At 37.8% G+C, this 25,879-nt stretch overlaps 1 gene segment (V, D, J or C); it reads right to left on the minus strand.

Moving 5' to 3' along the window:
* Positions 1-1,113: 1,113 nt before the first annotated feature.
* Positions 1,114-18,492, minus strand: LOC124239640 (immunoglobulin kappa variable 4-1-like). The segment is given in 3 exon segments: positions 1,114-1,395; positions 17,908-18,269; positions 18,444-18,492. Coding segments are annotated over 3 exon segments (693 nt in total).
* Positions 18,493-25,879: the final 7,387 nt, after the last annotated feature.

The following is a 25,879-nucleotide window of genomic DNA, read 5'->3' on the forward strand; positions in this document are numbered from 1 at the left end:
GTCCCACTTTGGAGGGAATTTTTTTTCCTTTTTCTCAATGTTGTTCCAAGGAGTCTGTGTCATAAGGGTTAGGCCATACTTCAGCAATAAGGAGGCAGTCAGGAAATGAGTCTTAGGCAGTTTCTTTACCCAGTAGTTTCATCCAGTTACCTGAAAGTTCAGGTGAATAAGGCTTATTTATTATTTCAATACAGTGAGTGACCGTAATCTTGGTGTTTATACAAGTTCTGGAGCAGATCTGGGTGAGTAGTAGCACAAGAAGTTTAAATATGAATAAACATAGCAAAAGTTAAATAGTAATCATAAATAATATTTGAAGTCCTGATCTTATCCAAGCACCTATACATGAAGAAAGCCAGCTGGAAACATAGATAGGTAGCCAGGGGATGTCTTTAAAAGACATTAGACTGGAGAGGTCCTGTGCTATTTTTCCGTTTTCTAATTCAACATCACCATAAGAGTTGATCCAGGTACAACAGGAGGTGTTGCCTATGGCATAGATGTCACCCTGTTCTGCAAGGAGATAATCAAGGGCCATTTGATTATCTAATACACCCTTTGCTAGGGAATCCAGGGATTGTAGTTGTTGCACCATGGCTCAAGTGGTAGAATTTGTAAGTTTTTCTACCATTATGGATAAATTCTTTATCAGTGAGTCTTTATGGATTACACCAACTGAAGGGACAAAGTCTTTGCAATGGTAATCAATGGACAGTAGATGGGATATAAAAAGAGAGTTGCTAAGTCTTCCCTAAGCATGCGAGATTGCTGTTGGATTTCTTCTTTAGCAAGAACTTGAAATGGAATACTATGGTATCCTAATAGGCATTGTCCTACCATATGCCAGCTGTCTAGACATTCATAAGCCCATGGTTGCCTGTTGTAAGCACACACAAAGGTGTACCCAGAAAGGGCATATAGTATGCAACGCCTTCTAATTCCTGACCTCTGACCCCTTCCTGCTGCCTTTCTCTCTCTCCCCTCCTGAGGATGTAGCCGTGTAATTTGACTATGATTATGGCTTGATTAGAATAACATTTGCTGTCACATCAGTGACATGCTGTTGTGAGTATTGAACCATTGATCTGTCATCTCCAGCTGTTCCCGTCAGGGTTACTGACAAGATGTCCGAGTGCTGCCAGGAGTCGGGTGGAGGGCCCCCAGCCCTCCTGGCCCGTGGCCCGGTGCTGGCCAGCTCGGGGCAGCCTTCGCCGGGCTGGCTGGGGAGTGGGGAAGTGTGTCTGTGGTCAGAAGCACTTGGTAAGGTCCTTTCCAACGGGGATCAAGGGTTGTTTCCTCTGATGATGCTACCCAGTCACCAAGCTCTAGACTCTGATCAACAGGATCCTTTAAATTGAAATCTGGAAAATCTTCTTTAACCTGTTGATGATGGGCCTAAACATAAGACATTAGAGATATACAATAGGTGGTCACACTAGTGTAAGACAACAATGGATCAGCAGAAGGTTGTATACCAGTAGACATTGATCTGCCAGTGATTATCTTGTGTGGAGTGAGTTTACGTATTTTAAAGGGAGTCCAACAAACTGTCGGCAAGACCAAAAACATGCTTTAGACCACAGGAGTCTGGTCTATAGCTTCATAACAAATCTCAAATAACATTAACAGGACTAGAATCTAATATCTACAAAGGAGCAAATATAATTCCCTCTATAATTATCCCTAATTTTTTTTAACCAAAGATAGTCACAGTAAAACTAATTTGCTTTTATTAAAACTTGACCTGATTATTTATACAACTGAGAGATTCTGAATTTTGGAGGGATATATTAGAGAGAAAAAATAAATGTTTCATCTTTTGTCACAAAAGAATCTTACCAAAGAGAAAAGATTTCTTTAAATCTAGAAAAACAAAGCATTAAAGCATCCTCTTCAGTTGGTGTAGTCCCATTCAATTAATATTGTTCTGCTTGAATCCACTTTTCCATTAGTTTTATCAACTTTGCCTGATGATTGAGGGTGATAGGGACAGTGATAACTTCAAGACGTCCCCAAGATTTTTATTAAGCCTCCTATGATTTGCCCAGTGAAGTGGGTGCCTTGATCACTAGAGGCTGTGGAAGGTACACCTCAAGTGGGAAGTACATTTTATAGAAGTTTCTTTGCCATTGTGAGAGCATCAGTTTTGCGGCAAGGAAGGGCTTCAGTCCATCTGGAGAACATACACACAATAACAAGAACATATTAATAACCTATATTAAGTGTCAGTTGAATGAAATCCAGCTGCAGGTGGTCAAAGGACCCAGAAAGAGGAGTTCTGAGGCCACTGGGAACAGAAATAGTTTCTACCATAGTGGGTGAAGGAATGTCAAAAACAAAAAATGAGGTTTTCCAAGGAGCTGAGAAGAACCAAGTAGCCATCTTGGATTTCCCATAGCCCTGACTGTTCATTTAATTTACAGCCATTGTATATCCATCTTCATTTCTCTGATTAAGAAGCAGCACGTTACAAAGATAAGAGGATGGCAAAAGTCTAGCAGTGAGAGGCTATTCTTTGCAGAGGCAGAATGAACTCCATCTATACGTTCATAGATTCTGTTCTTGCTACCATTACATGAAAATCAGATAACACATTTCCCTGATAATTAGGCTCAATCTATCTGGTGTGAGCCTCACTTTTTATGTCACAGAACATTTTATACCAAGACATATATGATTTCCAGGAATTTCACATAATACTTGAAATTTATATAGCATATACTTATAAAGATGTAACATTAAGGAGGCTTATTTTTTGTTATTTTACAATACTGCCCATATAATTTAACATATCAAATAAGCTTAATTAGTTTAAGATTTTTCTTTTGTAAGGAGAGAGAACAAATCTTTTGAGATATTCTAGGGATCCTTTGACAAATCCCAAAGTTAGTGAGAGATCAAAAGAACCTCATTTAGAAGCTGATTTTGGGAAGCATGTCAAAAAATTTCAAATAAGAAAAAAAGTTTTGAAACACTTTCCTAAATAGGATCACACATCACTAAAAGCAATATTTAATTATCTATTTAACCAAAGTGACAAAAAGACAAATATAGAAAGTTACATAGCTGCGAAAGCTTAGCTCTTATTAATAGAAAAAACTCAGGTTTTAACATAAAGCACAGAAAATTATTTTGAGAACACATAAATTCTCTGCTTTTTAAGTAGATTACACAAAAGTCAAACAAACAAACAAACAAACTTTCATAACCTCTTTATCAAGAACAATCTAAAAGCCAAGAAAACCAGAAAACCTTGTCCTTATAACAAGGAGGAAACCAAATGCTAATTTTGCACGAGCTTACTTTGGATATTAAAACTCATTTACATTAAGTTTATTCTAATCTTAGCTAATTGAACTATGCATAAAACTTCTTTTCTTAGGGTACCTTTTACATAAACCTTCTATAACTTTCTATATCCATTTTAGTTTGCCCCTTGTTTTTTTTTTTTTAAATTCAGAAGTAACCAGCTTTATTTTGGGATAAATCTTTTTTTTTTCTCAATAAAAACGTATCTTCATTCCTCATACTTTTTCTTACTAAATATATACTCCTTATTTTCTTTGCATATGAAGGTTTTTTCTCTTATTATTTTTGGTAGCTTTAATTATATATACTAATTAGAATTTTTAACCCTCAGAAACCTTAATGTCTAGTGAAAACTAAGAAGCAAGCAATTGTGAACTGTATGTTATACTTGTATTCTTTAGATTGGTAAATTAATGAATATATTTCATAAATTCTAGAAATATGTCTCTTCATAATGCGATCTTTCAATAAAGCACAAAAACATGTTTATTAACAGACCACAATTTATCTTTTAGTTTCTTTATAGTAAGAAGGCAGATAAACCTCTGTTTAGTAATTTATGTTTTAGATTTTCTCTCTACTGGAAATGATCTAGATAGTCAATGAATTTCCCATCATTCAATTTAATTCTGCAAAACTCTAAAGTTTAAAGTAATCAAAAGATTTTGAAGCTATTTTTAAGTACAAATACCATAACACATTGTTGTTAAAACATCCACCTAAAAACCTTTTATCTAATTTCATCTATTTAATTTACTTGTTCCCAATAATTATGTTTAGATTGCCTTAAAAAATTTCATGAGACATTAGACAAAGTCAGCCACCATTTTTTTCTTTTTTGGTGACAAATTTTGCGGTAGAGATAACATGAATTTATTGGACTTTTAGTAAACCTAGGTAGAACAAAAGTTTTATATTTAATGCTGATAACTGAAGATATGCTGATTTTAGTTAAACTAACATACTTAAACAAGCTTCCAGTTAGGTTTTTTTGTTTGAGGAAGATTAACCCTGAGCTAACATCTGCCATCAATCCTCCTTTTTTTGCTGAGGAAGATTGGTCCTGAGATAACATCTGTGCCCATCTTTCCCCACTTTATATATGGGACGCTTGCCACAGTATGACTTGATAAACAGTGCATAGGTCTGCTCCTGGGATCCAAACTGGTGAACCGCAGGCCAACAAAGCAGAGCACAAACTCAACCTCTATGCCACCAGGCTGGCACCAAACAAACTTCTATGTACCAAAGATTTTTCTATATCGCATTAACTTGAAAACATTTGGATTAGTTTTATTATATTTAGAAATAATGTATATAAGTACTTAATTAAATACAACTCCTTTTAGAAATTAATTTCGTTAATACCATCTAGAGGTAGAAACACATCACACATATATTTAAGATACATACGTATATGACAGGCACAGACACAGATCTTATAACCGTCATTTTAAGATTTTAGCCATGAACCAAAACTCACTAATTTCAAGAGATTTTCACATATTGAGGTATATGGGGTAACTATTCAAGTTCAAAACTGATTCAGCTTTTATTTAAAAACCTGACTTATTGCCTATTAAACATACATTTTACATCTGCTTAACCATTAAAGAGTGGACTCTTTTGAGATAAGAATGCATACTTTTCCTCCTAACCCTATTAGTAACTTCCTATTGGTAAGGCCCGGCTTAGTCCCTTTCCTGTCATCATGGTAACTTTCACTTGCTAATTTGCAACTGAATAGTTCTTTGAAATTTTGAGGAAAATATATCCTGGTGTGTTTATTGTATGTCCTTTGTTCTAAAAGGATATAAGACTGTATGTACTGTCGACGAAAATAATCCATAACCAATCTGTAAATGAAAATTTGGGTGAGTTTATTCTGAGCTGTAATCTGAGGACCATGGCCTGGGGCCTTTCTTCTCGAAGGAAGAAAGGGCACCAAAGAAGTGAGGTGTACAGAGTGGTTATATACCCCCAAGCAGGACATTTCACATATGATTGAAATGTCCCTCCCACAATGGTCACAAGATTGCCCTGTCAGCACAGCGCTTGATGGACACAGCAGGTAGTGGGTCTGCTCTTTCAGAGGGCGTAGCAGGAGGCAAGTCTATTGCCTCGAGCTGGGTGGTCACAGGTGAGCACAGACATAACTCCCCCTTTTATGCTAATTTTGATGATTTTTTAAGGACTTGCCTATCTTGTCACCTCCACAACGCCCTTCACTCATGTACCTAAATATTTCCTGAATTTTTAATTATTTGATCTATACCAGTGGCCCACAGTGACATGAAAGGTCAGTAATTTGGTTGTAAAAAACTCGTTTGTTCCATTCAAAGAGAATTTGAGGAAAACATTCCCTGAATGACCAAAAAGAGTCTTCATTAGTTTCTCATGTCCAGTTGCTTCCCTCAGGTTTACTGATAATAATTTCTTTCCATGTCTTCATTTCTCAAATTTGAGATTCTTTTGGATGCTAACCAACACCCTCCTATCAGGCTGTAAACGTAAGCATTCCAGTACCTGGTTCAGATAAAAGATACAGTGTATGCAACTGTGTGGGTCAAGGAAAAAAGAAGCAGATCTGAAAGCTAGTTCTAACTGTAACCAGGAAGGTTGTTATCTGGGGCCAGAGTCATGGAACAGGTTTTTCCCAGCTCTGCTGATAACAACGAACTTGAGCATCCTCTCTCTCCACAGGTCTGACTTCGAGAATAAAATGTGCTCCAGACCTACTCTTACAGAGGTGATTAGAGACCTGAGAGGCATTCTTGGATGCCAAGTGGATCAGGAGCTTAGGAACTTGTTCCTCTGGTTGTTAGTTTATACAGCGATTGTGTTCCTACTGCTGGTGACCATTGACTAGAGACATGTGTGTTAGTGGCTCCCCCTCCTGGAAAGATGGTCAGAATGAAGACAAGTTCAGCTCATTGTCAAAGTTAGAGCCTAAAGTAAAAACCATACAATGGTCAAGGACAAATGCAAGCATGATTAGAAGAAGCCATATGGCATGTGAAAAGCACACGCTGGGAAGGGTCCTCAAGCTGATAGACCAGCAGCCTGCAGTATAAGTGTGGACACATCCACACATACGCGAATCACACACATGTACTCCAATTCCAGCTATCAGGAAGTTAGGAAATATTGATGGTGAATTGTGTCAAAGAAAAACCAGAGCTAGACATTAGTTAAAGTGGTGAAAACAGATTTTGTGCAGAACTATTGCAATAGGAGAAAAGAGGCCTCAGTATAGAACCTGGATCAATTCTGAACACACCTGGCAAGTTGGAATTTATAGCCAAGCAGCAGGGTGGGAGTCAGTGAAAGGAAAACTCCTCAGGGGAAAGATCAAGCCTGAGGGGGGTCTGGCTAAAAGAGCCTAACAGGGTCTTTGCCAAAGACAGGCCAGGGTGATCAGATAACAGCCGAAGGATGGTGGATGATGAGGAATCTGATCACATATCAAGGGTGATCAGGTATGAAGGACTCTTGCTAAATTGATTTAGCAGGAGTTGTGCCAAAACTAAATTTTACAAGAAAGAGCATAAATGGGCCTAGGAGAATGTTCAGGAGCCTGAATAAACTTTGGTCAAGCAAAGAATCTTTATGAGGTATTTTTCCAGTTTTTCTTTGTGCTTCCCTCTCACCTGGTATCCAGGGCAGATGGAATAAGAACAGCTAAGCGCCTGGCCTACTGTGTGCTCTCAGCCAGGAGCAGAGTCATTTTAAGACCCTTAAAAGCATCCCTTAAAGATGCTTTCAGTCCTCAAGACTATGACCTGGAGACCAAATGCAAAGATTCTTTTATGTAAGCATCTGCATGATTTCTCTTTCCTCTCATTGTCTCTTGAAAGATGCCCTCAAACTAAATTCTACATCATTTTCATTTCTCTCTCTAAGACTAAAATTTCAACTATCAGCATGTGTTTTTCCAGGTCCCTCATAACATCTACCTGGGATGAATGAATATATCCAACCAAAAAGTGGAAACATATTTCTATTAATTTCAATTTCACATGTTCTAAGTATCAATTAGCTGCCTTAAAATTTTGAGAACTTAAATCTTAACTCTTGAAGTGATTTTCATATAAAATCATCTAGAAAAAACATATTCTGAAAATACGGTTTCCCATTACATATATTTCCTTGGAATAGGCATAGAAGGACAGAGGTTAAAGGACAGGTGAGAAAGAAATGAGGGTTATTACTCAGCAATACAATTGGAGTGATCCTCAAAAATATGCCAATGAAAGAAGTCAGAAAAAAAAAGACTACATGTTATATGATTCCATTCATATGAAATGTCTAGGAAAAGAGAAACTGCATAGGCAGAAAGCAGATCAGTGTTTGCCTGGGGCTGGGTGTGGGACCAGTGACTGACTACAATTAGACACAAGGAAAATTTTTCATAATGAAAATATTCTAAGACTAGATTGTGATGGTACATGTTAAACCGTATGTATTTACTAAGATGTATTGACTAGAACACTCAAAATGGGTGAATTTTATGAACTAGATTATATCTTCCCAAAGTTGCAATAAAAAATTGAAATCAAATTGCTATTCCAAAAGAAAACAGATTCATTGTTTTAGGCTCTGAAAATATGGATTAGGAATGTATTAACCTGCCCGCACAACAGCCTTGTATCAGAGAAGGAATTGTGTTCATCCACAGATCGTAGTGATTGGGAATAACGGGGAAGACAGCAGCTAGTTAATGGCAAATACTGGACCTCAATAGATCTGTTATTCATGTTCAATTAAGTGCACAAGAAACAAACAAAAATAAGAATTGAGATGAGGTTAAAATCTTCAGAGTGAAACCCCTTCATAATGTGATTAGCAAAATGTCCTTATATAGCGGGAGTTGGAACATTTTCTGTAAAGGACCAGATAAAAAAGATTTTAGACTTGTGGCCGTAGGGGCTTTGTTGCACCTACTCAGCTCTACCGTAGTAGTGTAAAAGCAGTCACTTTGGAAAACAGTTGAGTTGTTCCTCAAAAAGTTAAAAATAAGTTACCATTTAACTCAGTAATACCACTGTTGGGTATATACACAAGGAAAATGAAAACATGTCCATGCAAACCTCATGTGTGAATGATCATAGCAGCATGATTCATAATAGACCAAAATTAGAAATGACCCAATGTACATCAGATATTGAATGAATAAATAAAATATAATATATCCATATAACGGAATAGTATTCAGCCAGAAAAATAATTGAAATACTGATACATGCTATAACAGGGAAAAACCTTGAAAATATTAACCAAGAAAAAGAAGCCAATCACAAAACAATGCATATTATGTCATTCAATTATATGAAAAGTCCAGAAGAGGTAACTTATAGAGACAGAAAGATTAGTGGTGCCTAGGTCTGGGGATGATGCGGGATAGGACTCTATCAAGCTAAAGGATAATGTTTCATTTTCAAGTGAAGAAAATGTTCTAAAATTTACTGTGGGGATGATTGCATATATTTGGGAATATGCTAAAAAAACACTGAAATGTACACTTTAAGAAGTTAATTGTATGGTATTTGACTTATATCTCAATAAATCTGCTTAAAAATTAATAACAAGCAGAGGCCAAATCTGGCTGATGGGACTGTAGTTTGCCCTCCTTTTAGCTAAAACAGCATTAGAGAAAGCTTTCCTAAAAAACACCTATTGGTAAAGTGTGTGCCAGGAAGCATTCAATTCTTTGTTATATAGGCAGGCCGATGTGGCCAAAGTAACCCACCACGGTGAAAAGAAGATACTAATCAGGGAAAGAGGGCTGGTGAGGTAGCAGCCTGGGGTATGATGGCTGGTTCTGTCTGAATAGAGAGAGAGTGTTCTAAATGGGTCACTGGATTTTCACTATCTAAAGGCCATGGCAGCAAAACTGCACAGCTTAGGACTGGCTGAGGATATTACAGCCCTTTGACACGCAGAGATGAGCTCATGGGAAGGCTAGGAGGAACTACCCAGTGGGCAGGGCAGGGGACAGGTAAGGTGTCCCTTCTTCCTTCTGTCATTGAAAGCATATTTCTTAATGACTTTTCCTGCCCAGACAGAAATGTTATTCTCTCTACCTGCTCCCTTGGTCCCTGAGCACTCTAGTGCTGCAGATGCTTTGTCAGATACTTGGAACACTCTGCTAGCTTCCACGAAGCTCTGGATGACCGGGTCCTGTGCAAAGGTAGGAACTACCAATGAGCGTGTTGGAGCAGCCCTTCCAGGAGAAGTGAGACATGGGCAGTGGGACTGCCTTCTAGGAAAATTTCAGAGGGAAAGAGATAAACTAAACCTCTCCAAAGTTCCTTTGATTATTGGAAGAGAAAGCAGCACCTTTTCCTCCAAGATGATAATGAGCTTTAATATCAACACCAACTGCTATTCATTCCATTGAAAAAGGTTCATTGAGTTTCAAATGTGAGGCAAGAACATACTATTATTATTTAATTTAATACTTAGTGGCCTGACCTCCTCTACTCCCAGGAGGCTCATGTGGGATATTAACTGTTCCCTGGAAGGATCTTCTAGTGAAGATTTGAGGAATGTCAAGTCCTGTCTATCCATCATGATTTATCCAGGAGTCACATGATGACACTTTTAGGGGAAGAAGGAGGGGCGATCTTGAATCACATTCTCCTCCCTGACTCTTCTGCATCCACCTTCACCCTCAGTTCACTGTTCACACCTGCGAAGCTCACTGCTGTATCTAGCCTTTTGTCCTGCACCCTCCCTTCACCAGGCACACTCATACCTCAGGCCCTGGCATTGCAGTTCCTTCTCATCATTCAGTCAAAAGCCCAATGGCACCCCTAAAGAGAGATCTTCTCTGACCATCTGCTCCATGAAGCTCCCCTGCCTATTCATACTCATCTATAGCACACATTACTTGGTCTAATTTTTTTCATAGCATGTGTCACTGACTGACATCAATTTAGCCTGAACATGTTTAATTGTTGGTGTCTTTGACTACTCTCAGTGGAATGTGAAGATGAATAGAGTGGTATCTTTTCTGCTCACTAATGTCTAAGACTTTGGCTGGTGGGAATAAATGAATGAGACCATAGGCAGAGGCTGAATACTTTGAACTGCCCAGGACAAACTTGATAATAGAGAAATTAATTGTGAGTTACTTTTTCTCTTTCTAAATGATTATTTCAGAGGAACAACTCACCCTCAACACATAGTAGTATCAAGATTTTGGGACAATGTTTAGGTCACCATGGTCTGTTGTCAACATCTTCCAACTTAGTGCCACCCTAATGTCACCTGAAGATGCTAAGGAGAGGTTAGATGACACTTCCATTGCAACTGTCCCCTTATCCTACATTTTGAAGTCCTAGGAACAACCTCAGGGCACACATACAGAAGTCACTAGAGTACTTCTTGCTGCCCTAGGTGGTAAGTGGATCTGCTCTTCTTGTTCATCCTGGGAGTATGGAAAGGATGAAATTAATAAGATGATATTAGTAAGTCCTTACCTACAGGTAATTACTTTAAATGTAAATGGATTAAAACCTCCAATTGAAGACATAGAGTGGCTAAATGGATCAACAAAACAAGACTCAACTAAATGCTGCCTACAAGAGATTCAGTTTAACTTATAGGATACACATAGACTCAAATGGAGAGATTGAAAAAGATATTCCATGCAAATGGAAAACCAAAGAGATCAGAGATAACTATACTGATATCAGTCAAAATAGACTTTAATCCAAAAACTGTAATAGGAGATAAAGATAGTCATTATAAAGTGATAAGAGTATCAATTCATCAAAAGGATATAACAGTTTAAATATATATGCACCCAACATCAGACTTTCTAAATATGTTTAGGAAATACTAACAGGTATAAAGGGAGAAATAGAGGATATCAATTATGGTAAGGTACATTAATACGCCACTTTCAAAATCAATTGATCATCCAGACAGAAAATCAATAATGAAGCACTGGACTTGAATTATACCTTAGACTAAATGGACCTAACAAACATATACAGAACATTACACCAAAAGCAGTAGAAAAAACATTCCTCTCAAGTGTACACAGAACATTTTCCAGCATCAGTGATATGCCACAAAATGAGCCTTAGAAAATGTAAATGATTAAAATCATACCAAGTATCCTTTCTGACTACAATGGTAAGAAACTGGGAATTAATAAAGAAGGAAAATGCAAAATTCATAATTTTGTGAAAATTAAACAACAGACACCTGAACAAGGAATGACTCAAAGAAGAAATCAAAAGAGAAATCAAAAATATTTTGAAACAAGTATAAATGAAAGCACAACATATCAAAATTTATGGGATGCAGCAAAAGCAGTGCTAAGAGAGACATTTATAGTCATAAATGCCTATATTAAAAAAGAAAGATCACAAATAAAAGACCAAATTTTATACCTCAGGGAGCTATAAAAACAAGGACAAACTAAGCACAAAGTTAGCAGATGGAAGGAAATAACTAAGATCAGAGCAGAAGTAAGAAAACACAGACTAGAAAGACAATAGAAAAGATCAACAAAACTAAGAGTTGTGTTGCTTTTTTGAAAAAATAAAATTCCCAAACTCTCATCTAAATTAACTAAGAAAAAAGACAGAAGACTCAAAAAAGTAGAATCATAAATGAAAGAGCAGATATTACAAATGATACAACAGAAGCAAAAAGGGTCACAAGACACTACTAAACACCATTATATAGCAACAAATTGGACAACATAGATGACATGGATAAATTCCTAGAAACATACAACATACAAACACTGAATCTGAAGAAACAGAGAATCTGAACACACAGACAATGTGTGAAGAAATTGAAGCAGTAAGCAAAAACTTCCCAACAAAGAAAAGCCAAGGACCAGACAGTTTCAATGATGATTTCTACCAAACATTTACACACAAAAAAAGCACCCATTCTTCTCAAACTCGTCCAAACAATTGAAGAGGAGAAAACGCTCCCAAACTCATTCTATGAGGCCAGCATTACTCTGACACCAAAGCCAGAGAAAGAGACTACAAGAAAAGAAAAATAGGGGGCTGGGCCAGTAGTGCAGTGGTTAGGTCCACACATTCCGCTTCAGTGGCCTGGAGTTTGCCAGTTTGGATCCCAGGTGTGGACCTACTCACTGCTTGTCAAGCCATGCTGAGGCAGGTGTCCCACATATTAAGTAGAGGAAGATGGGCACAGATGTTAGCTCAGGACCAATCTTCCTCAGCAAAAAGAGGAGGATTGGCAGCAGATGTTAGCTCAGGGCTAATCTTCCTCAAAAGAAAAGAGAAAAAGAAAAGAAAAATAAAGGCCAATGTCCCTGATGAATATAGATGCAAAACTTTACAACAAAATACTAGCAAACCAAATTCAACAGTACCTTGAGAGGATGGTACACTATGATCAAGAGGGATTTATCCTTAGGATATGAGGATGGTTCATCATACACAAATTGGTCAATATGAAACACCACATTAATCAAATTAAAGACAAAAATTATGTGATCCTCTCAATAGATGCAGAAAAAATATTTGGCAATATTTCAACATACTTTCAGGATAAAAATTTTCAAAAAATTGGATATAGGAGAAATGTTGAGTGGATTTGACTCTTAGCAACCCTGCGTACAATAGAGTGGAACCTTGCTTAGTCTTCTGGGACCATCCTCTCACATTCTGGTGCTACAGTACACAGTGCTCCACTGCTATTCACAGGGTTTCCATGGCCAACTTTTTCAGTGGTGGGTGACCAGGTCCTTCTTCCTAGTCTGACTTAGTCTGGAAGATCCGCTGAAACCTGTTCACCATGAGTGACCCTGCTGGTATTTGAAATGCCAGTGGTGTAGCTTCCAGCATCACAGCAACATGCAGCCACCACAGTATATCAACCAACAGGCAGGTGGTGTGACTCCCTAACAGGGAAATCTACTCAGCCTATCTCAGTGAGAGCAGCAAATCGTAACCACTAGACCACCAGGGCTGGCTATAGAAGGATGTACCTCAGCATAATAAAGGCACATATGACAAATCCAGAGCAGTATCATCCTCACTGAAACATTGAAAGCTTTCCCATTGTTTTTAGGAACAAGACAAGGATGCCCACTATCACTATTCCTATTGAACATAATGCTGGAAGTCCCAGCCAGAGAAATTAAACAAGACAAAGAAATAATAAAAGGCATCCAAACTGGAGAGGAAGAGGTAAAACTGTCTCTTTTTGCAGATGATATGAACTTATATAGAAAACCCTAAAGATTCCATTAAGAAGCTAATAGAAATTTTTAAAAAATTCATTTAAGTTGAAGGATACAAAATCAACATTAAAACCAGTTGTATCTCTGTACACTAACAAGAAACTACCTGAAAAAGAAATAATTTTAAACAATCTTATTTACAATAGCTTCAAAAGAATTAAAATGATTAGGAATAAATTTAAGGAGTTAAAAATCTGTACACTGGTTATTATTAGATAAGGATATAAAAAATTGAAGAATACACAAATAAGTGAAAAGTTATTCCATATTCATCAATCAGAAGAATTAATGTTGTTAAAATGCCCATATTATCCAAAGCCATCTATGAAGCCAATGCACTCTGTATCCAATTTCCAAGGACATTTTTTACAGTAATAGGAAAAACAAGCCTAAAATTCACATGAAACCACAAAAGATTCTGAATAGCTAAAGAAATCCCAAGAAAGAACAAAGCTAGAGGCATCACAACTCCTGATCTCAAACTTTATTACAAATCTACTGTAATAAAAACAACATGATACTGGTATAAAAATAAATACAAAGACCAATAGAACAGATTCAAGAACTCAGAAATAAACCGAGGAATATATGGTCAACTAATATTTGACAAGGGAGCCAAGACTACTCACCAAGTCAAGGGTAGTATCTTCAGCAAATGGTGTTGGAAAAAAATGGATGACCACACGCGGGGAAATGAAATTGGACCCCTATCTTACAACACGTACAAAAAAGAACAAAAATGGATTAAAGACTTAAATATAAGACCCAAAACATTCCAACTACTAGAAGAGAACATAGGGAAAAGACCCTTAACATTAGTCTTGGCAAAGACTTTTTTGATACGACATCACAAGTGCAGGAAACAAAAGCAAAAGTTCGCTAGTAGGACCACATCAAACTAAGAAGCATCTGCATAGCAAAAGAAACAATCAGTGACATGAAAAGGCGACATACAGATTGGAGGAAAATATTCGCAAACCATCTGCCTGATAAAGAGTTAATATCCGAAATATATAAGGAACTCATAGAACTCAACAGCAAAAAAACAAACAATCAGATTTTTAAAATAGGAATATTTTTCAGCCATAGAATAGTAGGAAATTCTGTCATTTGTGACAAAATGGATGTATCTTGAGGGCACTATGCTAAGTGAAATAAATCAGAGAAAGACAAATACTGTGTGATCTCACATATCTGTGGGATCTAAAAACACCAAACTCATAGAAACGTAGAGTAGAATGGTGGGTGCCAGGGGCCAAGGGATGGGGGAAATGGGGAGATTCTGTTCAATGGGTAGAGACTTTCAGGTATCAGATGAATTATTTTCGGGCGTCTAATGTACAGCATGGTGACTATAGTTAGTTGCAATGTACTGTAAATGAAATTTACAATGAGATTAGACTTCTAATGTTCTCACCATAACAACAACAGGGACAAAATAGTAATTAAGTAAGGTGAAGGATGTGTTAACCGACCTTATCATGGTAAACATTTTGCAATATATACATGTATCAAATCATCACATTGTTCACCATAAACCTACATAATGTTACATGTCAATTATGTTTCAATAAAGTTGGAAAAAAAAGAAAAAGAAACAAATCACCAATTCTAACTCAAGAAGAACTAGATAACCCAAATTTTCTTATACCTACTGTAGTTGATTAAATTGAGATTTTAAAATCTTGAAGAACAAAAAAAGCAATACTCCAGGGCTAAATATTTTCACAGGCAAAGTTTACCAAACATTTAGGAAATAAAGTTACCAATATTCACAAACCGTTCCAGAAAATAGAAGAGGCAGAAACACTTCCTAACTTATTTGATGAGGAAAGCATTACTCTGATATTAAAGCCAGACAAAGATTTTGGGAGAAATGAAAGTTATAAACTGTATCCCAAATAAGCGTAGATATAAAAATCCTTATCGTAATAGTAGGAAAGAGAATCCACGAATATATAAAATACAACAATGCATCGTGACCAAATGAGGTTCATCTTGATAGTTCAAGGCTGATTTAGGATTTGAAAATCAGTCAACATAATTCACCATATTTTACAGCATAAAGAAGAAAAAGTAGCAGTCAGGGAGGTAGAAGAAGAAAGTAGAATAAATTATGTCATAACCCAAAGAATCAGACTTGCAAATGTAGAACATTGATAGCACATAAAGAGAACTAAACCTTTTTTTTTACGTGTATTTATTTTATTATTTTTTTATTGAGTTAATGATAGGTTACAATCTTGTGAAATTTCAGTTGTACCTTAATGTTTGTCATTCGTGTTGTAGGTGCACCACTTCACCCTTTGTGCCCACCCTCCACCCCACCTTTCCCCTGGTAGCCACTAATCTGTTCTCTTTGTCCACATTTTTAAATTCCTCATATGAGTGGACTCATACACAGATTATCCTTCTCTAGCTGGCTTATTTCACTTAACATAATTCCCTCAAGCTCCATCCATGTTATTGCAAATGGAATGATTTCTGTTTTGCAGCTGAGTAGTATTCCATTGTATATATGTGCCACATCTTCTTTATCCATTCATCTGTTGATGGGCGCTTAGGTTGCTTCCATGTCTTGGCTATTGTAAATAATGCTGCAATGAACATTAGGGTACACAGAACTTTTGGGATTGCTGACTTCAAGCTCTTTGGATAAATACCCAGGAGTGGGATGGCTGGATTGTATGGTAGTTCTATTTTTAATTTTTTGAGGACTCTCCATACTGTTTTCCATAGTGGCTGCACTAGTTTGCATTCCCACCAGCAGTGTATGAGGGTTCCTTTTTCTCCACAACCTCTCCAACATTTGTTACTATTAGTTTTAGATATTTTTGTCATTCTAATGGGTGTAAGGTGATATCTTAGTGTAGCTTTGATTTGCATTTCCCTGATGATCAGCGATGATGAGCATCTTTAAAGGGAACTAAATCTTGATGAACAAAACCTAACCCTTGGTGACGGTGCACTTAATCTTGGTGAACTCGAAAGAGAGTTTGTAAAACTATATTTGCATGGTATCTCATTTAATCATTTTCTTTATCTGAGAAATGGTGTAATATATAACTTTTCATATTAAGTAAAGTGAGGCACAGAAAATAATTCTATTTTATTTTTTTGCTAGTCATAAATCCGGAAAATAGATCTGAACTCATACCTGTCTTCTTCCAAAACTAACATTTTTTTGTTAGCAACTAGTGTTTCACAAGCCAAGCTGATCTTTAGTCGTACGAGTTTTGTGAAAAATATGTTTTCTCCAGACATAAACTCATCTTATAGATGAGCTTCCCAGACGTGAGATGTGGGAACCAGAATTTTTACACCTCATATAATTCTTCTATTGTCTGAAGTACCAGTCAGCAAACGGGCATTTAGAGACCACTTTTTCACCACAGTCCCAAAGACACAAGAATCACAATGTTACCTACTAAATGTTTACCCTTTGTCATTTACTTAGAAGAGTATCCTAACATGCTATGCACACAATAAATATAATGATTATAAGTGTGCAAATAGGAAATTGAGCTCCGGCAAGAAAAGGATGGAAAACAATCCATTGGATTTCAATTTCAAAGCCAGTAGGTGACCTATTATTGATAGAACAAAGTCATGGAGATGGTTGCACACATTCCCAGTGTTAACAAGGCTGGCTGCTGGAAGCATCACGGGCTATTATTGCAGAAAAAGGCTATCCGGAGGAGGTGGAATATGAGACCAACATTTGGAAAATAGCTATGACCAAGAGGGATGGAACAGAGGAAAGAATCCAGTCTGGAGCAGAGGCCATGAGGTGAAAATGCAGAAAGTCAGACCAGGAGACACTGACTAGGACAGCATCTGGGAAGTGGTTGACGTAGAGAAGTAGACCAAGGTCTGACGAGGAAGTGACTGCAAACAAGATACTGAGCACTGAACCTTGGGAGGCTCCCCAGCTAAGATAGTAACAGGAACAGGGTTATACAACAAAGGAATGAAAGGGGAAAGTTTAGTGTCATCAGGCATAGGGCAGAGATAGGTGATCCATGAGGGTGTGAAGCATCCTGGTCCCTTCTCCACAAGATGCTGTTGAAGCCATGATTGGCTCAGTAATATGAACCCCTCTGTAGAGACAACACAGATTCATGTGTGGCAAAAAATCTTGAACGTTGTTGAGAAGTGTCCATGGCAGGTCATTTTACAGAGTCTTCATAGAGTGTCTTCCTTGTGTAAGAGACGCAGAACAAGATAATCCACTCAATATTCCCTTGAGACTTGCACATTCTTCCACAATTAAGTCAGAAAACGTGGCCTCTCATACAGCTAAGGGAGAAACAGTTTCAGGAAGGAAGCAGATGTTGCAGCAAAGATTCCCTGACCCATGGGTCTGGGGAGGAGGTTTTTGTTTGAGCCTGAAGCACTGTGGGAGGATCATTATAATACTGCTGACAGTAGTAAACTGCCACATCTTCAGCCTGGCAGCTGCTGATGGTGACAGTGAAATCTGTTCCAGACCCACTGCCACTGAATCGGTCAGGGATCCCTGTGGCCCGGGTGGATGCCCAGTAGATGAGCAGCTTAGGAGCCTGGCCTGGTTTCTGCTGGTACCAGGCTAAGTAATTCTTCTGTTTGGAGCTGTATAAAAGACTCTGGCTGGACTTGCAGTTGATGGTGACCCTGTCTCCTACAGACACAGCCAGGGAGCCTGGAGACTGGGTCATCACAATGTCCCCACAGACACCTGCAATCAGGAATGGACAGGGACTATACATTGCATCACTAATATATTAAAATATATGTCTGACAATGTAGGTTTCATCACTTATCTTATAATTAGACTGATTTAGATGTTTCATTCTGCGCGTAAAAATCATTCTCCAATTTTCCAAAGAGATTTCTTTTCTAAACCTCTCACCTGAGACCCAGAGCACCAGGAAGATGAGGAATTGGGGCTGTGGCACCATGTTGCTGCTTGCTGGCCCGTCTGACTCACTCAGGCCCCATCTCCAGGAAACCCCATTAATAGAGTTCTGAGCAGCCAGCCTGGTACCAGTGTTGCCTATGCAAAGCAGCAGAGAGTATGAGAGCAACAGTTCCTGTTCAGTGAGTTGTGAAGACAAATAACGGAAAGAAGGAGACAAAAATCTCCTTACCCAGGAAATGTGACTGTAGGCCTACAGGAGACCTACAAATAACCTAAAACTATAGTTTCAATACAGTTCAGCAAAATTCCCAAATGCAACATTTTTAATATCAAATCTACTCTTTGAAATCAGCTAAATTCAACTTGAAAACATAATTTATAAGAGAATAAGTGTAATTTTGAGTATGTATACAGAACTTATTTGAAACATAAATATGTCAGTATATGAAAAGCATTCGTGTCACTGGATAGAAGGAAGATATGGTGCACAGAATTATACCTCTATCTCAGATTCTCTTTTGAATTTTAAATACGTCTTTGAAGTTCTTCATGGACATCTCATGAGCATTTCAATACATCCAAACCAGACCTCTGATATTTCCCTCAACACAAACACTATCTCAGAAAATGAATCACCACATACTTAGAACCACCCTTCTCACTGATCTCTAAGTTAGCTTCTCAAATATCAGTTAAAGTCCTCTCAAATTCCTGTCACCAACTGATCTAAGGTGTCACAGCTCCTCCTGGGGGTAAGAGGTGAAATATCTTTAGCTCCTGATCTGTGATAAAGCAGCTCTTTATTTATTCTTATTGCAAATCAAAAATAATTATAAAATTATATAAATAACAGTATCATAACTCTCCTAGGCATAGGGCATTTGGATAACTCCATCAGGACCCTTGACCTCACAGAATTTTCATTAATGGGAGCAGCAGACAGTAAAAAAGAAATAACATTTTTGCTGCTACTCCTATCATGTTCCTTTGAGATCTATCCCATGAAGCGACGTCCTTACTCAGGGTGAATGGGACAATGGGGGTTCAGGTCCATTTAGCATATCCTCATCCCTCAGCATAAACAGAGTTGGAGCAAGGGGGAACAAATTGGTCCTATTGGTTAAAAACTTGTGCTTCTTAAATAACTAACTTAATTGTAATCTCATTAATTGCCAGGTATCCAAATCATCTTCTAATCACGGTCCATGGACTTTCAATTCATCATTTCCCTGCAGATGAAGCCACCCAACACACAGATCAGTAACAGGAATCAATGCTCTGTCACTACATACAAAAATCAGCTGGATCCAGTTTTAGCAGAGCATTTTAAATAAGTTTAATATTCGTTTCCAGTGAAGCTAACCTTCTGCTTCACCCTTCTCCACTTTTTCTTCGAAAGTGATTTTTCCTGAGCTAAAGGAGAGAAAGGAGTCTTTATCCTCTACATCTCTTGGATTTAAGGCGACCCCTCCTTGAGGTGCTTACTTATCTTTTCCTTCTGTAATCTTTAGCTCAGACCTTTGATTGAAGATGGCAGAGTTGACATTTGTGCTCTGTCTTCCATCTATTTTGCCATTTCAAACCTCTCAAATACTATTTGATAGACTGATTTGGGGAATGCTTATTTCAAGCCAATTCCAGGGATGAAATGCAGGACAGAGGACTAGGCTTTCAGAGAAGCCATCTGCTTGACTGCAATGATCTGCAGTGACCTGTAAAAGGATGGTTATTGCCTAAGCTTCACCACATGCAGAGGATCTCAGAAACCTGACAGAATGTGAGGAATGGACACATATAGGATCAAGGAGCACATAATCCCAGGATCTGTTGGCATCCATGCTAAAGTTTCTCGTAATGTGAATCTAACACAATGGAGTGCAGACTTGAGAGATAGGAAGACATTGGAGCTTGGTGATACAAACGAGCCACTGGATTCAGCCTTTCTTTCAGCCTGCCACTCTGGACTTTTCTTTTGTTTAAGTACTCTTCCATTCAGTGCAGGGTACACTGAAGTTTCTGCTAATTGCAACTCAAACTTTGCCAAATGATGCTCCAGTTTTGGGGGGGTTTTGTTTGTTTTTCTCTTTCCTGAGGAAGTTTCATCTTGAGCTAACATCTATTGCCAGTCTTCCTCTATTTTGTATGTGGGTTGCTGCCTCAGCAAGGCCATGAGTGGTGTAGGTCCGTGCCTGGCCACTGAAATGGAGCATGCTGAACTTAACCACTACACTACCGGGGCTGGCTCCTCCAAAACTCCAGTTTTAAAGAATTTTATTTTGGTAATATAATTAGAAACATCACCATTTTATTTTTCACCCTAAAATGTCACGTCCCAAGAAATGTAAAATAATTCTTGTTTAAAATAGATTTGTTCTTATCCTGGAGAACTCTAGTAATATGTAGGCCAAATACTGTATATATCAGTAATTTGGGAGGAGGAAGTTTACTATTTCATAAGATTGTCAAAAATGATTTTAATTTTAAGGCATTAAAAACCCTTAATCTGAAGTCTACATTCATTTTTTATATGTTAATCACAACCAAGAGACAGAATATGATCTTACTGAGGAATGAGAATAGAAGACTGGAAGGATTTGAACATAGATGCACACACACATACACTTCTTAATAAAAATGATAGTAGCAAAATGAGTAGCAGCAATGGTCTGTATGTTTTTCAAACAGATGTTCACATGTATTTCACAATTGATTTGTCATCATAAATTAGATCATCTTTATTTCCTAAACAGGAAGAATTCTGATATTAATGGAAATATTTAAAATGCATTTTGATAGCACAGTTATCAAAAGGCATTGAGTAACATTGAAGCATATGAGTCAGTCCTTTAGCCGTCATCAACACATGTGACTCCAGGACTGCTGTGCACAGATGGGCTTTCCTCCTCTGTGTTGTAGACACAGGTTCTCTCTCTTTGCAGCCAGCACATGAAGGCTTAGGGACTCCTTGGTCTTGTTATAGTAATAGCAGAGCCAGCTTTGTCTCATCTTCCTTGTCCTCTCTGCAACTCACAGCAATTCTCCAGATGGTATGGTATTGATCTTGAGCCCACATAGAGAGAATTCATTCTCAGAGGGCCTTGTTTGATCCAAGGTTTACGAAGGTTATCCTAATCCAGGCTCCAATTCCAGGGGCAGCAATTCTCTTTAGCTACAGTAAGAAACTGGTGTTTGTTTACTTATTTATTTATAGATAATCAGCTCTAGCATCACTAATTAAAGCTTTCATGGCAATAAAATCAGAGGGGAGGAGCTGGCCCCATGGCCTAGTGGTTAAGCTCTGCAAGCTCCACTTCGGTGGCCTGGATTTGGTTTCCAGCGTGAACCTACACCACTCATCATGGGCCGAGCTGTGGCAGTGACTCACATAAATAGTAGAAGAAGATTGACATAGATGTTAGCTCAGGGTGAATCTTCCTCAGGAAAAAAAAAAAAACGAAAGAAACAAGGAGGAAAGAAAGTAGAATATAAAAGTCCCCAAACAAGAATAAGGTGCATTCCACTAGTTCAGTGGATAGTAAAGAGATCTATGGGCCTGGGTGAGGCAGATGCTGAAACACATGGGGGCGTCCTGCTTTAAATTTGAATCAAAACAAGTCCCTGTCCCCAACTCTGCAAATGCTGGAGACTGGCCATGGCTGAAGCAGGTGGGAGTGTCCTGTAGTTGTTTTAATTAGCCCCAAATTTCTACTGCCCTACTTGTTTAACACTTGGCTGGCTTCCTCTGCAGCTGGGCATCTTATTAAGTCGCTAATTTCCACCTCTCCCTTCCTTCAGCTTCCTTGCACCTCAATAGCCACCCGCCTGATGGAAACAAATAGCCAAACTCGATAAATAATGTCATAATCAGCAGTAGTTTCATCATGAGTTCTACTTTGCTGTGTTTCTCAGAATAAATATGATAGAAGGCGTTTTCGGTTATAAATATCTTTCTTTGCAGCAAGTCACAATGTTCTAAGATTTCCTTATTTTTAAAGGTAAATTTCCTTGGGCAAACCCCAAGTTGAATTATTTTATGAATTGTTAATAAAGCCCTAAGATTTTTCTCTTTTTTTCAAGAGTAAAAAGTATATTTCATGGTAAGTTAAAAAAAAAAGAGAGACCTAGGGTTTTGGACAATGATGTGTGTGTGAGATACACAGCCTTTGAAGAAACATGGTTTTATCTCTGTGCATCTGCAATAAATACCTTGTTCATTTAATCATCATAATGATGGGTCAGGAAATTCCAAAATGATTTACTGTAACTTTAGGATGATCTTGAGTACTGCTTTTAATATTTTTTTAAAAATTTGAAACAATTTCACACAGAAATACTGCAAGTAAAGCATAAAGTAGCCTTTCTCCCTTGAACCAAATGAGAGTAAGTTGAAGATCTGATAGCCCCACCCTCTAAGGCTTTACTCTGAATTTTCTATAAATAATACATTCTTCTACATAACTCAGACACAGTTGTGAAATCAGCATTAATACATCAACCTGTCTAGTCCTCAGGTCCATTTGAAGTTTTGACAATTGTCTCCCAAATGTCTGTGGTAACAAAAGGACCTGGTCCAGAATCCCTTGTCACTTTTAGTTGCCTCTTTAGTCTCCATCAGTCTGGAACAGTTCTTCAGTCTTTCCTTGAATGACATGACCTTATTCTTTGGAAGATTACACACCAAGTTATTTTGTAGAATGTCCCTCAAGAAACCAAGTTCTGATCACGACGGGCACTGATTGAGATTTTATTCCATTGCTTTTAATCTAGGGAAAATTATCTATCTATCTAACCATCTATCTCTCTCTCTCTCTCTCTATCTATCTATCCATTCATATCTATATCTGTATACAAACATGTGTTTACACTAATATCTGCAACTGCAATCCTAAAGAATAGTTTGTTCTGGTAATTTCATTTTCCTCATTTGCAACTCCTTTAACCAACAGTGAGAATCTTGGTTCTAATTATTCTTTTTTTTAAAATTGAGTTAGTGATAGGTTACAATCTTGTGTGATTTCAGTTGTACATTAATGTTTGTCATTCATGTTGTAGGTGCACCACTTCACCCTTTGTGCCCACCCCCCACCCCACCTTTCCCCTGGTAGCCACTAATCTGTTCTCTTTGTCCACATTTTTAAATTCCTCATATGAGTGGAGTCATACAGAGATTATCCTTCTCTAACTGGCTTATTCCACTTAACATAATTCCCTCAAGGTCCATCCATGTTGTTGCAAATGGGATGATTTTGTTCTGTTTTGCAGCTGAGTAGTATTCCATTGTATATATATACCACAACTTCTTTATCCTTTCATCTGTTGACGGGCACTTAGGTTGCTTCCATGTCTTGGCTATTGTAAATAATGCTGCAATGAACATTGGGGTGCATAGGACTTTTGGGATTGCTGACTTCAAGCTCTTTGGATAAATACCCAGTAGCGGAATGGCTGGATGGTATGGTAGTTCTATTTTTAGTTTTTTGAGGACTCTCCATACTGTTTTCCATAGTGGCTGCACTAGTTTGCATTCCCACCAGCAGTGTATGAGGGTTCCATTCTCTCCACAACCTCTCCAACATTTGTTACTATTAGTTTTAGATATTTTTGTCATTCTAATGGGTGTAAGGTGATATCTTACTGTAGTTTTGATTTGCATTTCCCTGATGATCAGCGATGATGAGCATCTTTTTATGTGCCTATTGGCCATCCATATATCTTCCTTGGAGAAATGCCTGTTCATGTCTCCTGCCCATTTTTTGATTGGGTTGTCTGATTTTTTGTTGTTGAGTTGTGAGAGTTCTTTATATATTATGGATATTAAGCCTTTGTCAGATATATGACTTGCAAATATTTTTTCCCATTTAGTGGGTTGTTTTTTTGTTTCAATCCTGTTTTCACTTGCCTTGAAGAAGCTCTTTAGTCTGATGAAGTCCCATTTATTTATTCTTTCTATTGTTTCCCTTTTCTGAGAAGACATGGTGTCCAAAAAGGTCCTTTTAATACTGATGTCAAAGAGTGTACTGCCTACGTTTTCTTCCAGAAGCCTTATGGTTTCAGGTCTCACCTTTAGGTCTTTGATCCGTTTTGAGTTTATTTTGGTGAATGGTGAAAAAGAATGGTCAATTTTCATTCTTTTACATATGGCTTTCCAGTTTTCCCAGCACCATTTGTTGAAAAGACTTTCTTTTCTCCATTGTATGCACTCTGCTCCTTTGTCGAAGATAAGCTGTCCATAGATATGCGGTTTTATTTCTGGGCTTTCAATTCTGTTCCATTGATCTGTGCGCCGGTTTTTGTACCATTACCATGCTGTTTTGATTACTGTAGCTTTGTAGTAAGTTTTGAAGTCAGGGATTGTAATGCCTCCTGTTTTGTTCTTTTTTCTCAGGATTGCTTTAACAATTCGGGGTCTTTTGTTGCCCCATATAAATTTTAGGATTCTTTGTTCTAATTCTGTAATGAATGTCATTGGGATTCTGATTGGGATAGCGTTGAATCTGTGGATTGCTTTAGGTAGAACAGACATTTTAACTATGTTTATTCTTCCAATCCATGTACATGGAATGTATTTCCATGTTCTTATGTCATCATCCAATTCTCTCAGAAAGACCTTGTAATTTTCATTATATAGGTCCTTCACTTCCTTAGTTAAATTTATCCCGAGGTATTTTATTCTTTTTTTGCTATTGTGAATGGTATTGTGTTCTTGTGTTCTTTTTCTGTTAGTTCGTTGTTAGACTATAGAAATGCTACTGATTTATGCAAATTGATTTTATACCCTGCAACTTTGCTGTAGTTGTTGATTACTTCTAAGAGTTTTCCCATGGATTCTTTGGGGTTTTCTATATACAAGATCATGTTGTCTGCAAACAGCGAGAGTTTCACTTCTTCCCTCCCTATTTGGATTCCTTTTATTCCTTTATCTTGCCTGATTGCTCTGGCCAGGACCTCCAGTACTATGTTAAATAAGAGTGGTGATAGAGGGCATCCTTGTCTTGTTCCTGTTTTCAGGGGGATGGCACTCAGTTTTTGCCCATTGAGTATGATGTTGGCTGTGGGCTTGTCGTATATGGCCTTTATTATGTTGAGGTAGTTTCCTTCTATGCCCATTTTGTTCAGAGTTTTTATCATAAATGGCTGTTGGATCTTGTCAAATGCCTTCTCTTCATCTATTGAGATGATCATGTGGTTTTTATTCCTCAGTTTGTTGATGTGGTGTATCATGTTGATTGATTTGTAGATGTTGAACCATCCCTGTGTCCCTGGTATGAATCCCACTTGATCATGATGTATGATCCTTTTGATGAATTGCTGAATTCTGGTGGCCAAAATTTTGTTTAGAATTTTTGCATCTATGTTCATCAGTGATATTGGCCTGTAGTTCTCTTTTTTCATGGCGTCCTTGTCTGGCTTTGGTATCAGCGTGATGT

This window comes from Equus quagga, chromosome 5, assembly GCF_021613505.1.
Source record: "Equus quagga isolate Etosha38 chromosome 5, UCLA_HA_Equagga_1.0, whole genome shotgun sequence".
Classification (NCBI taxonomy): domain Eukaryota; kingdom Metazoa; phylum Chordata; class Mammalia; order Perissodactyla; family Equidae; genus Equus; species Equus quagga.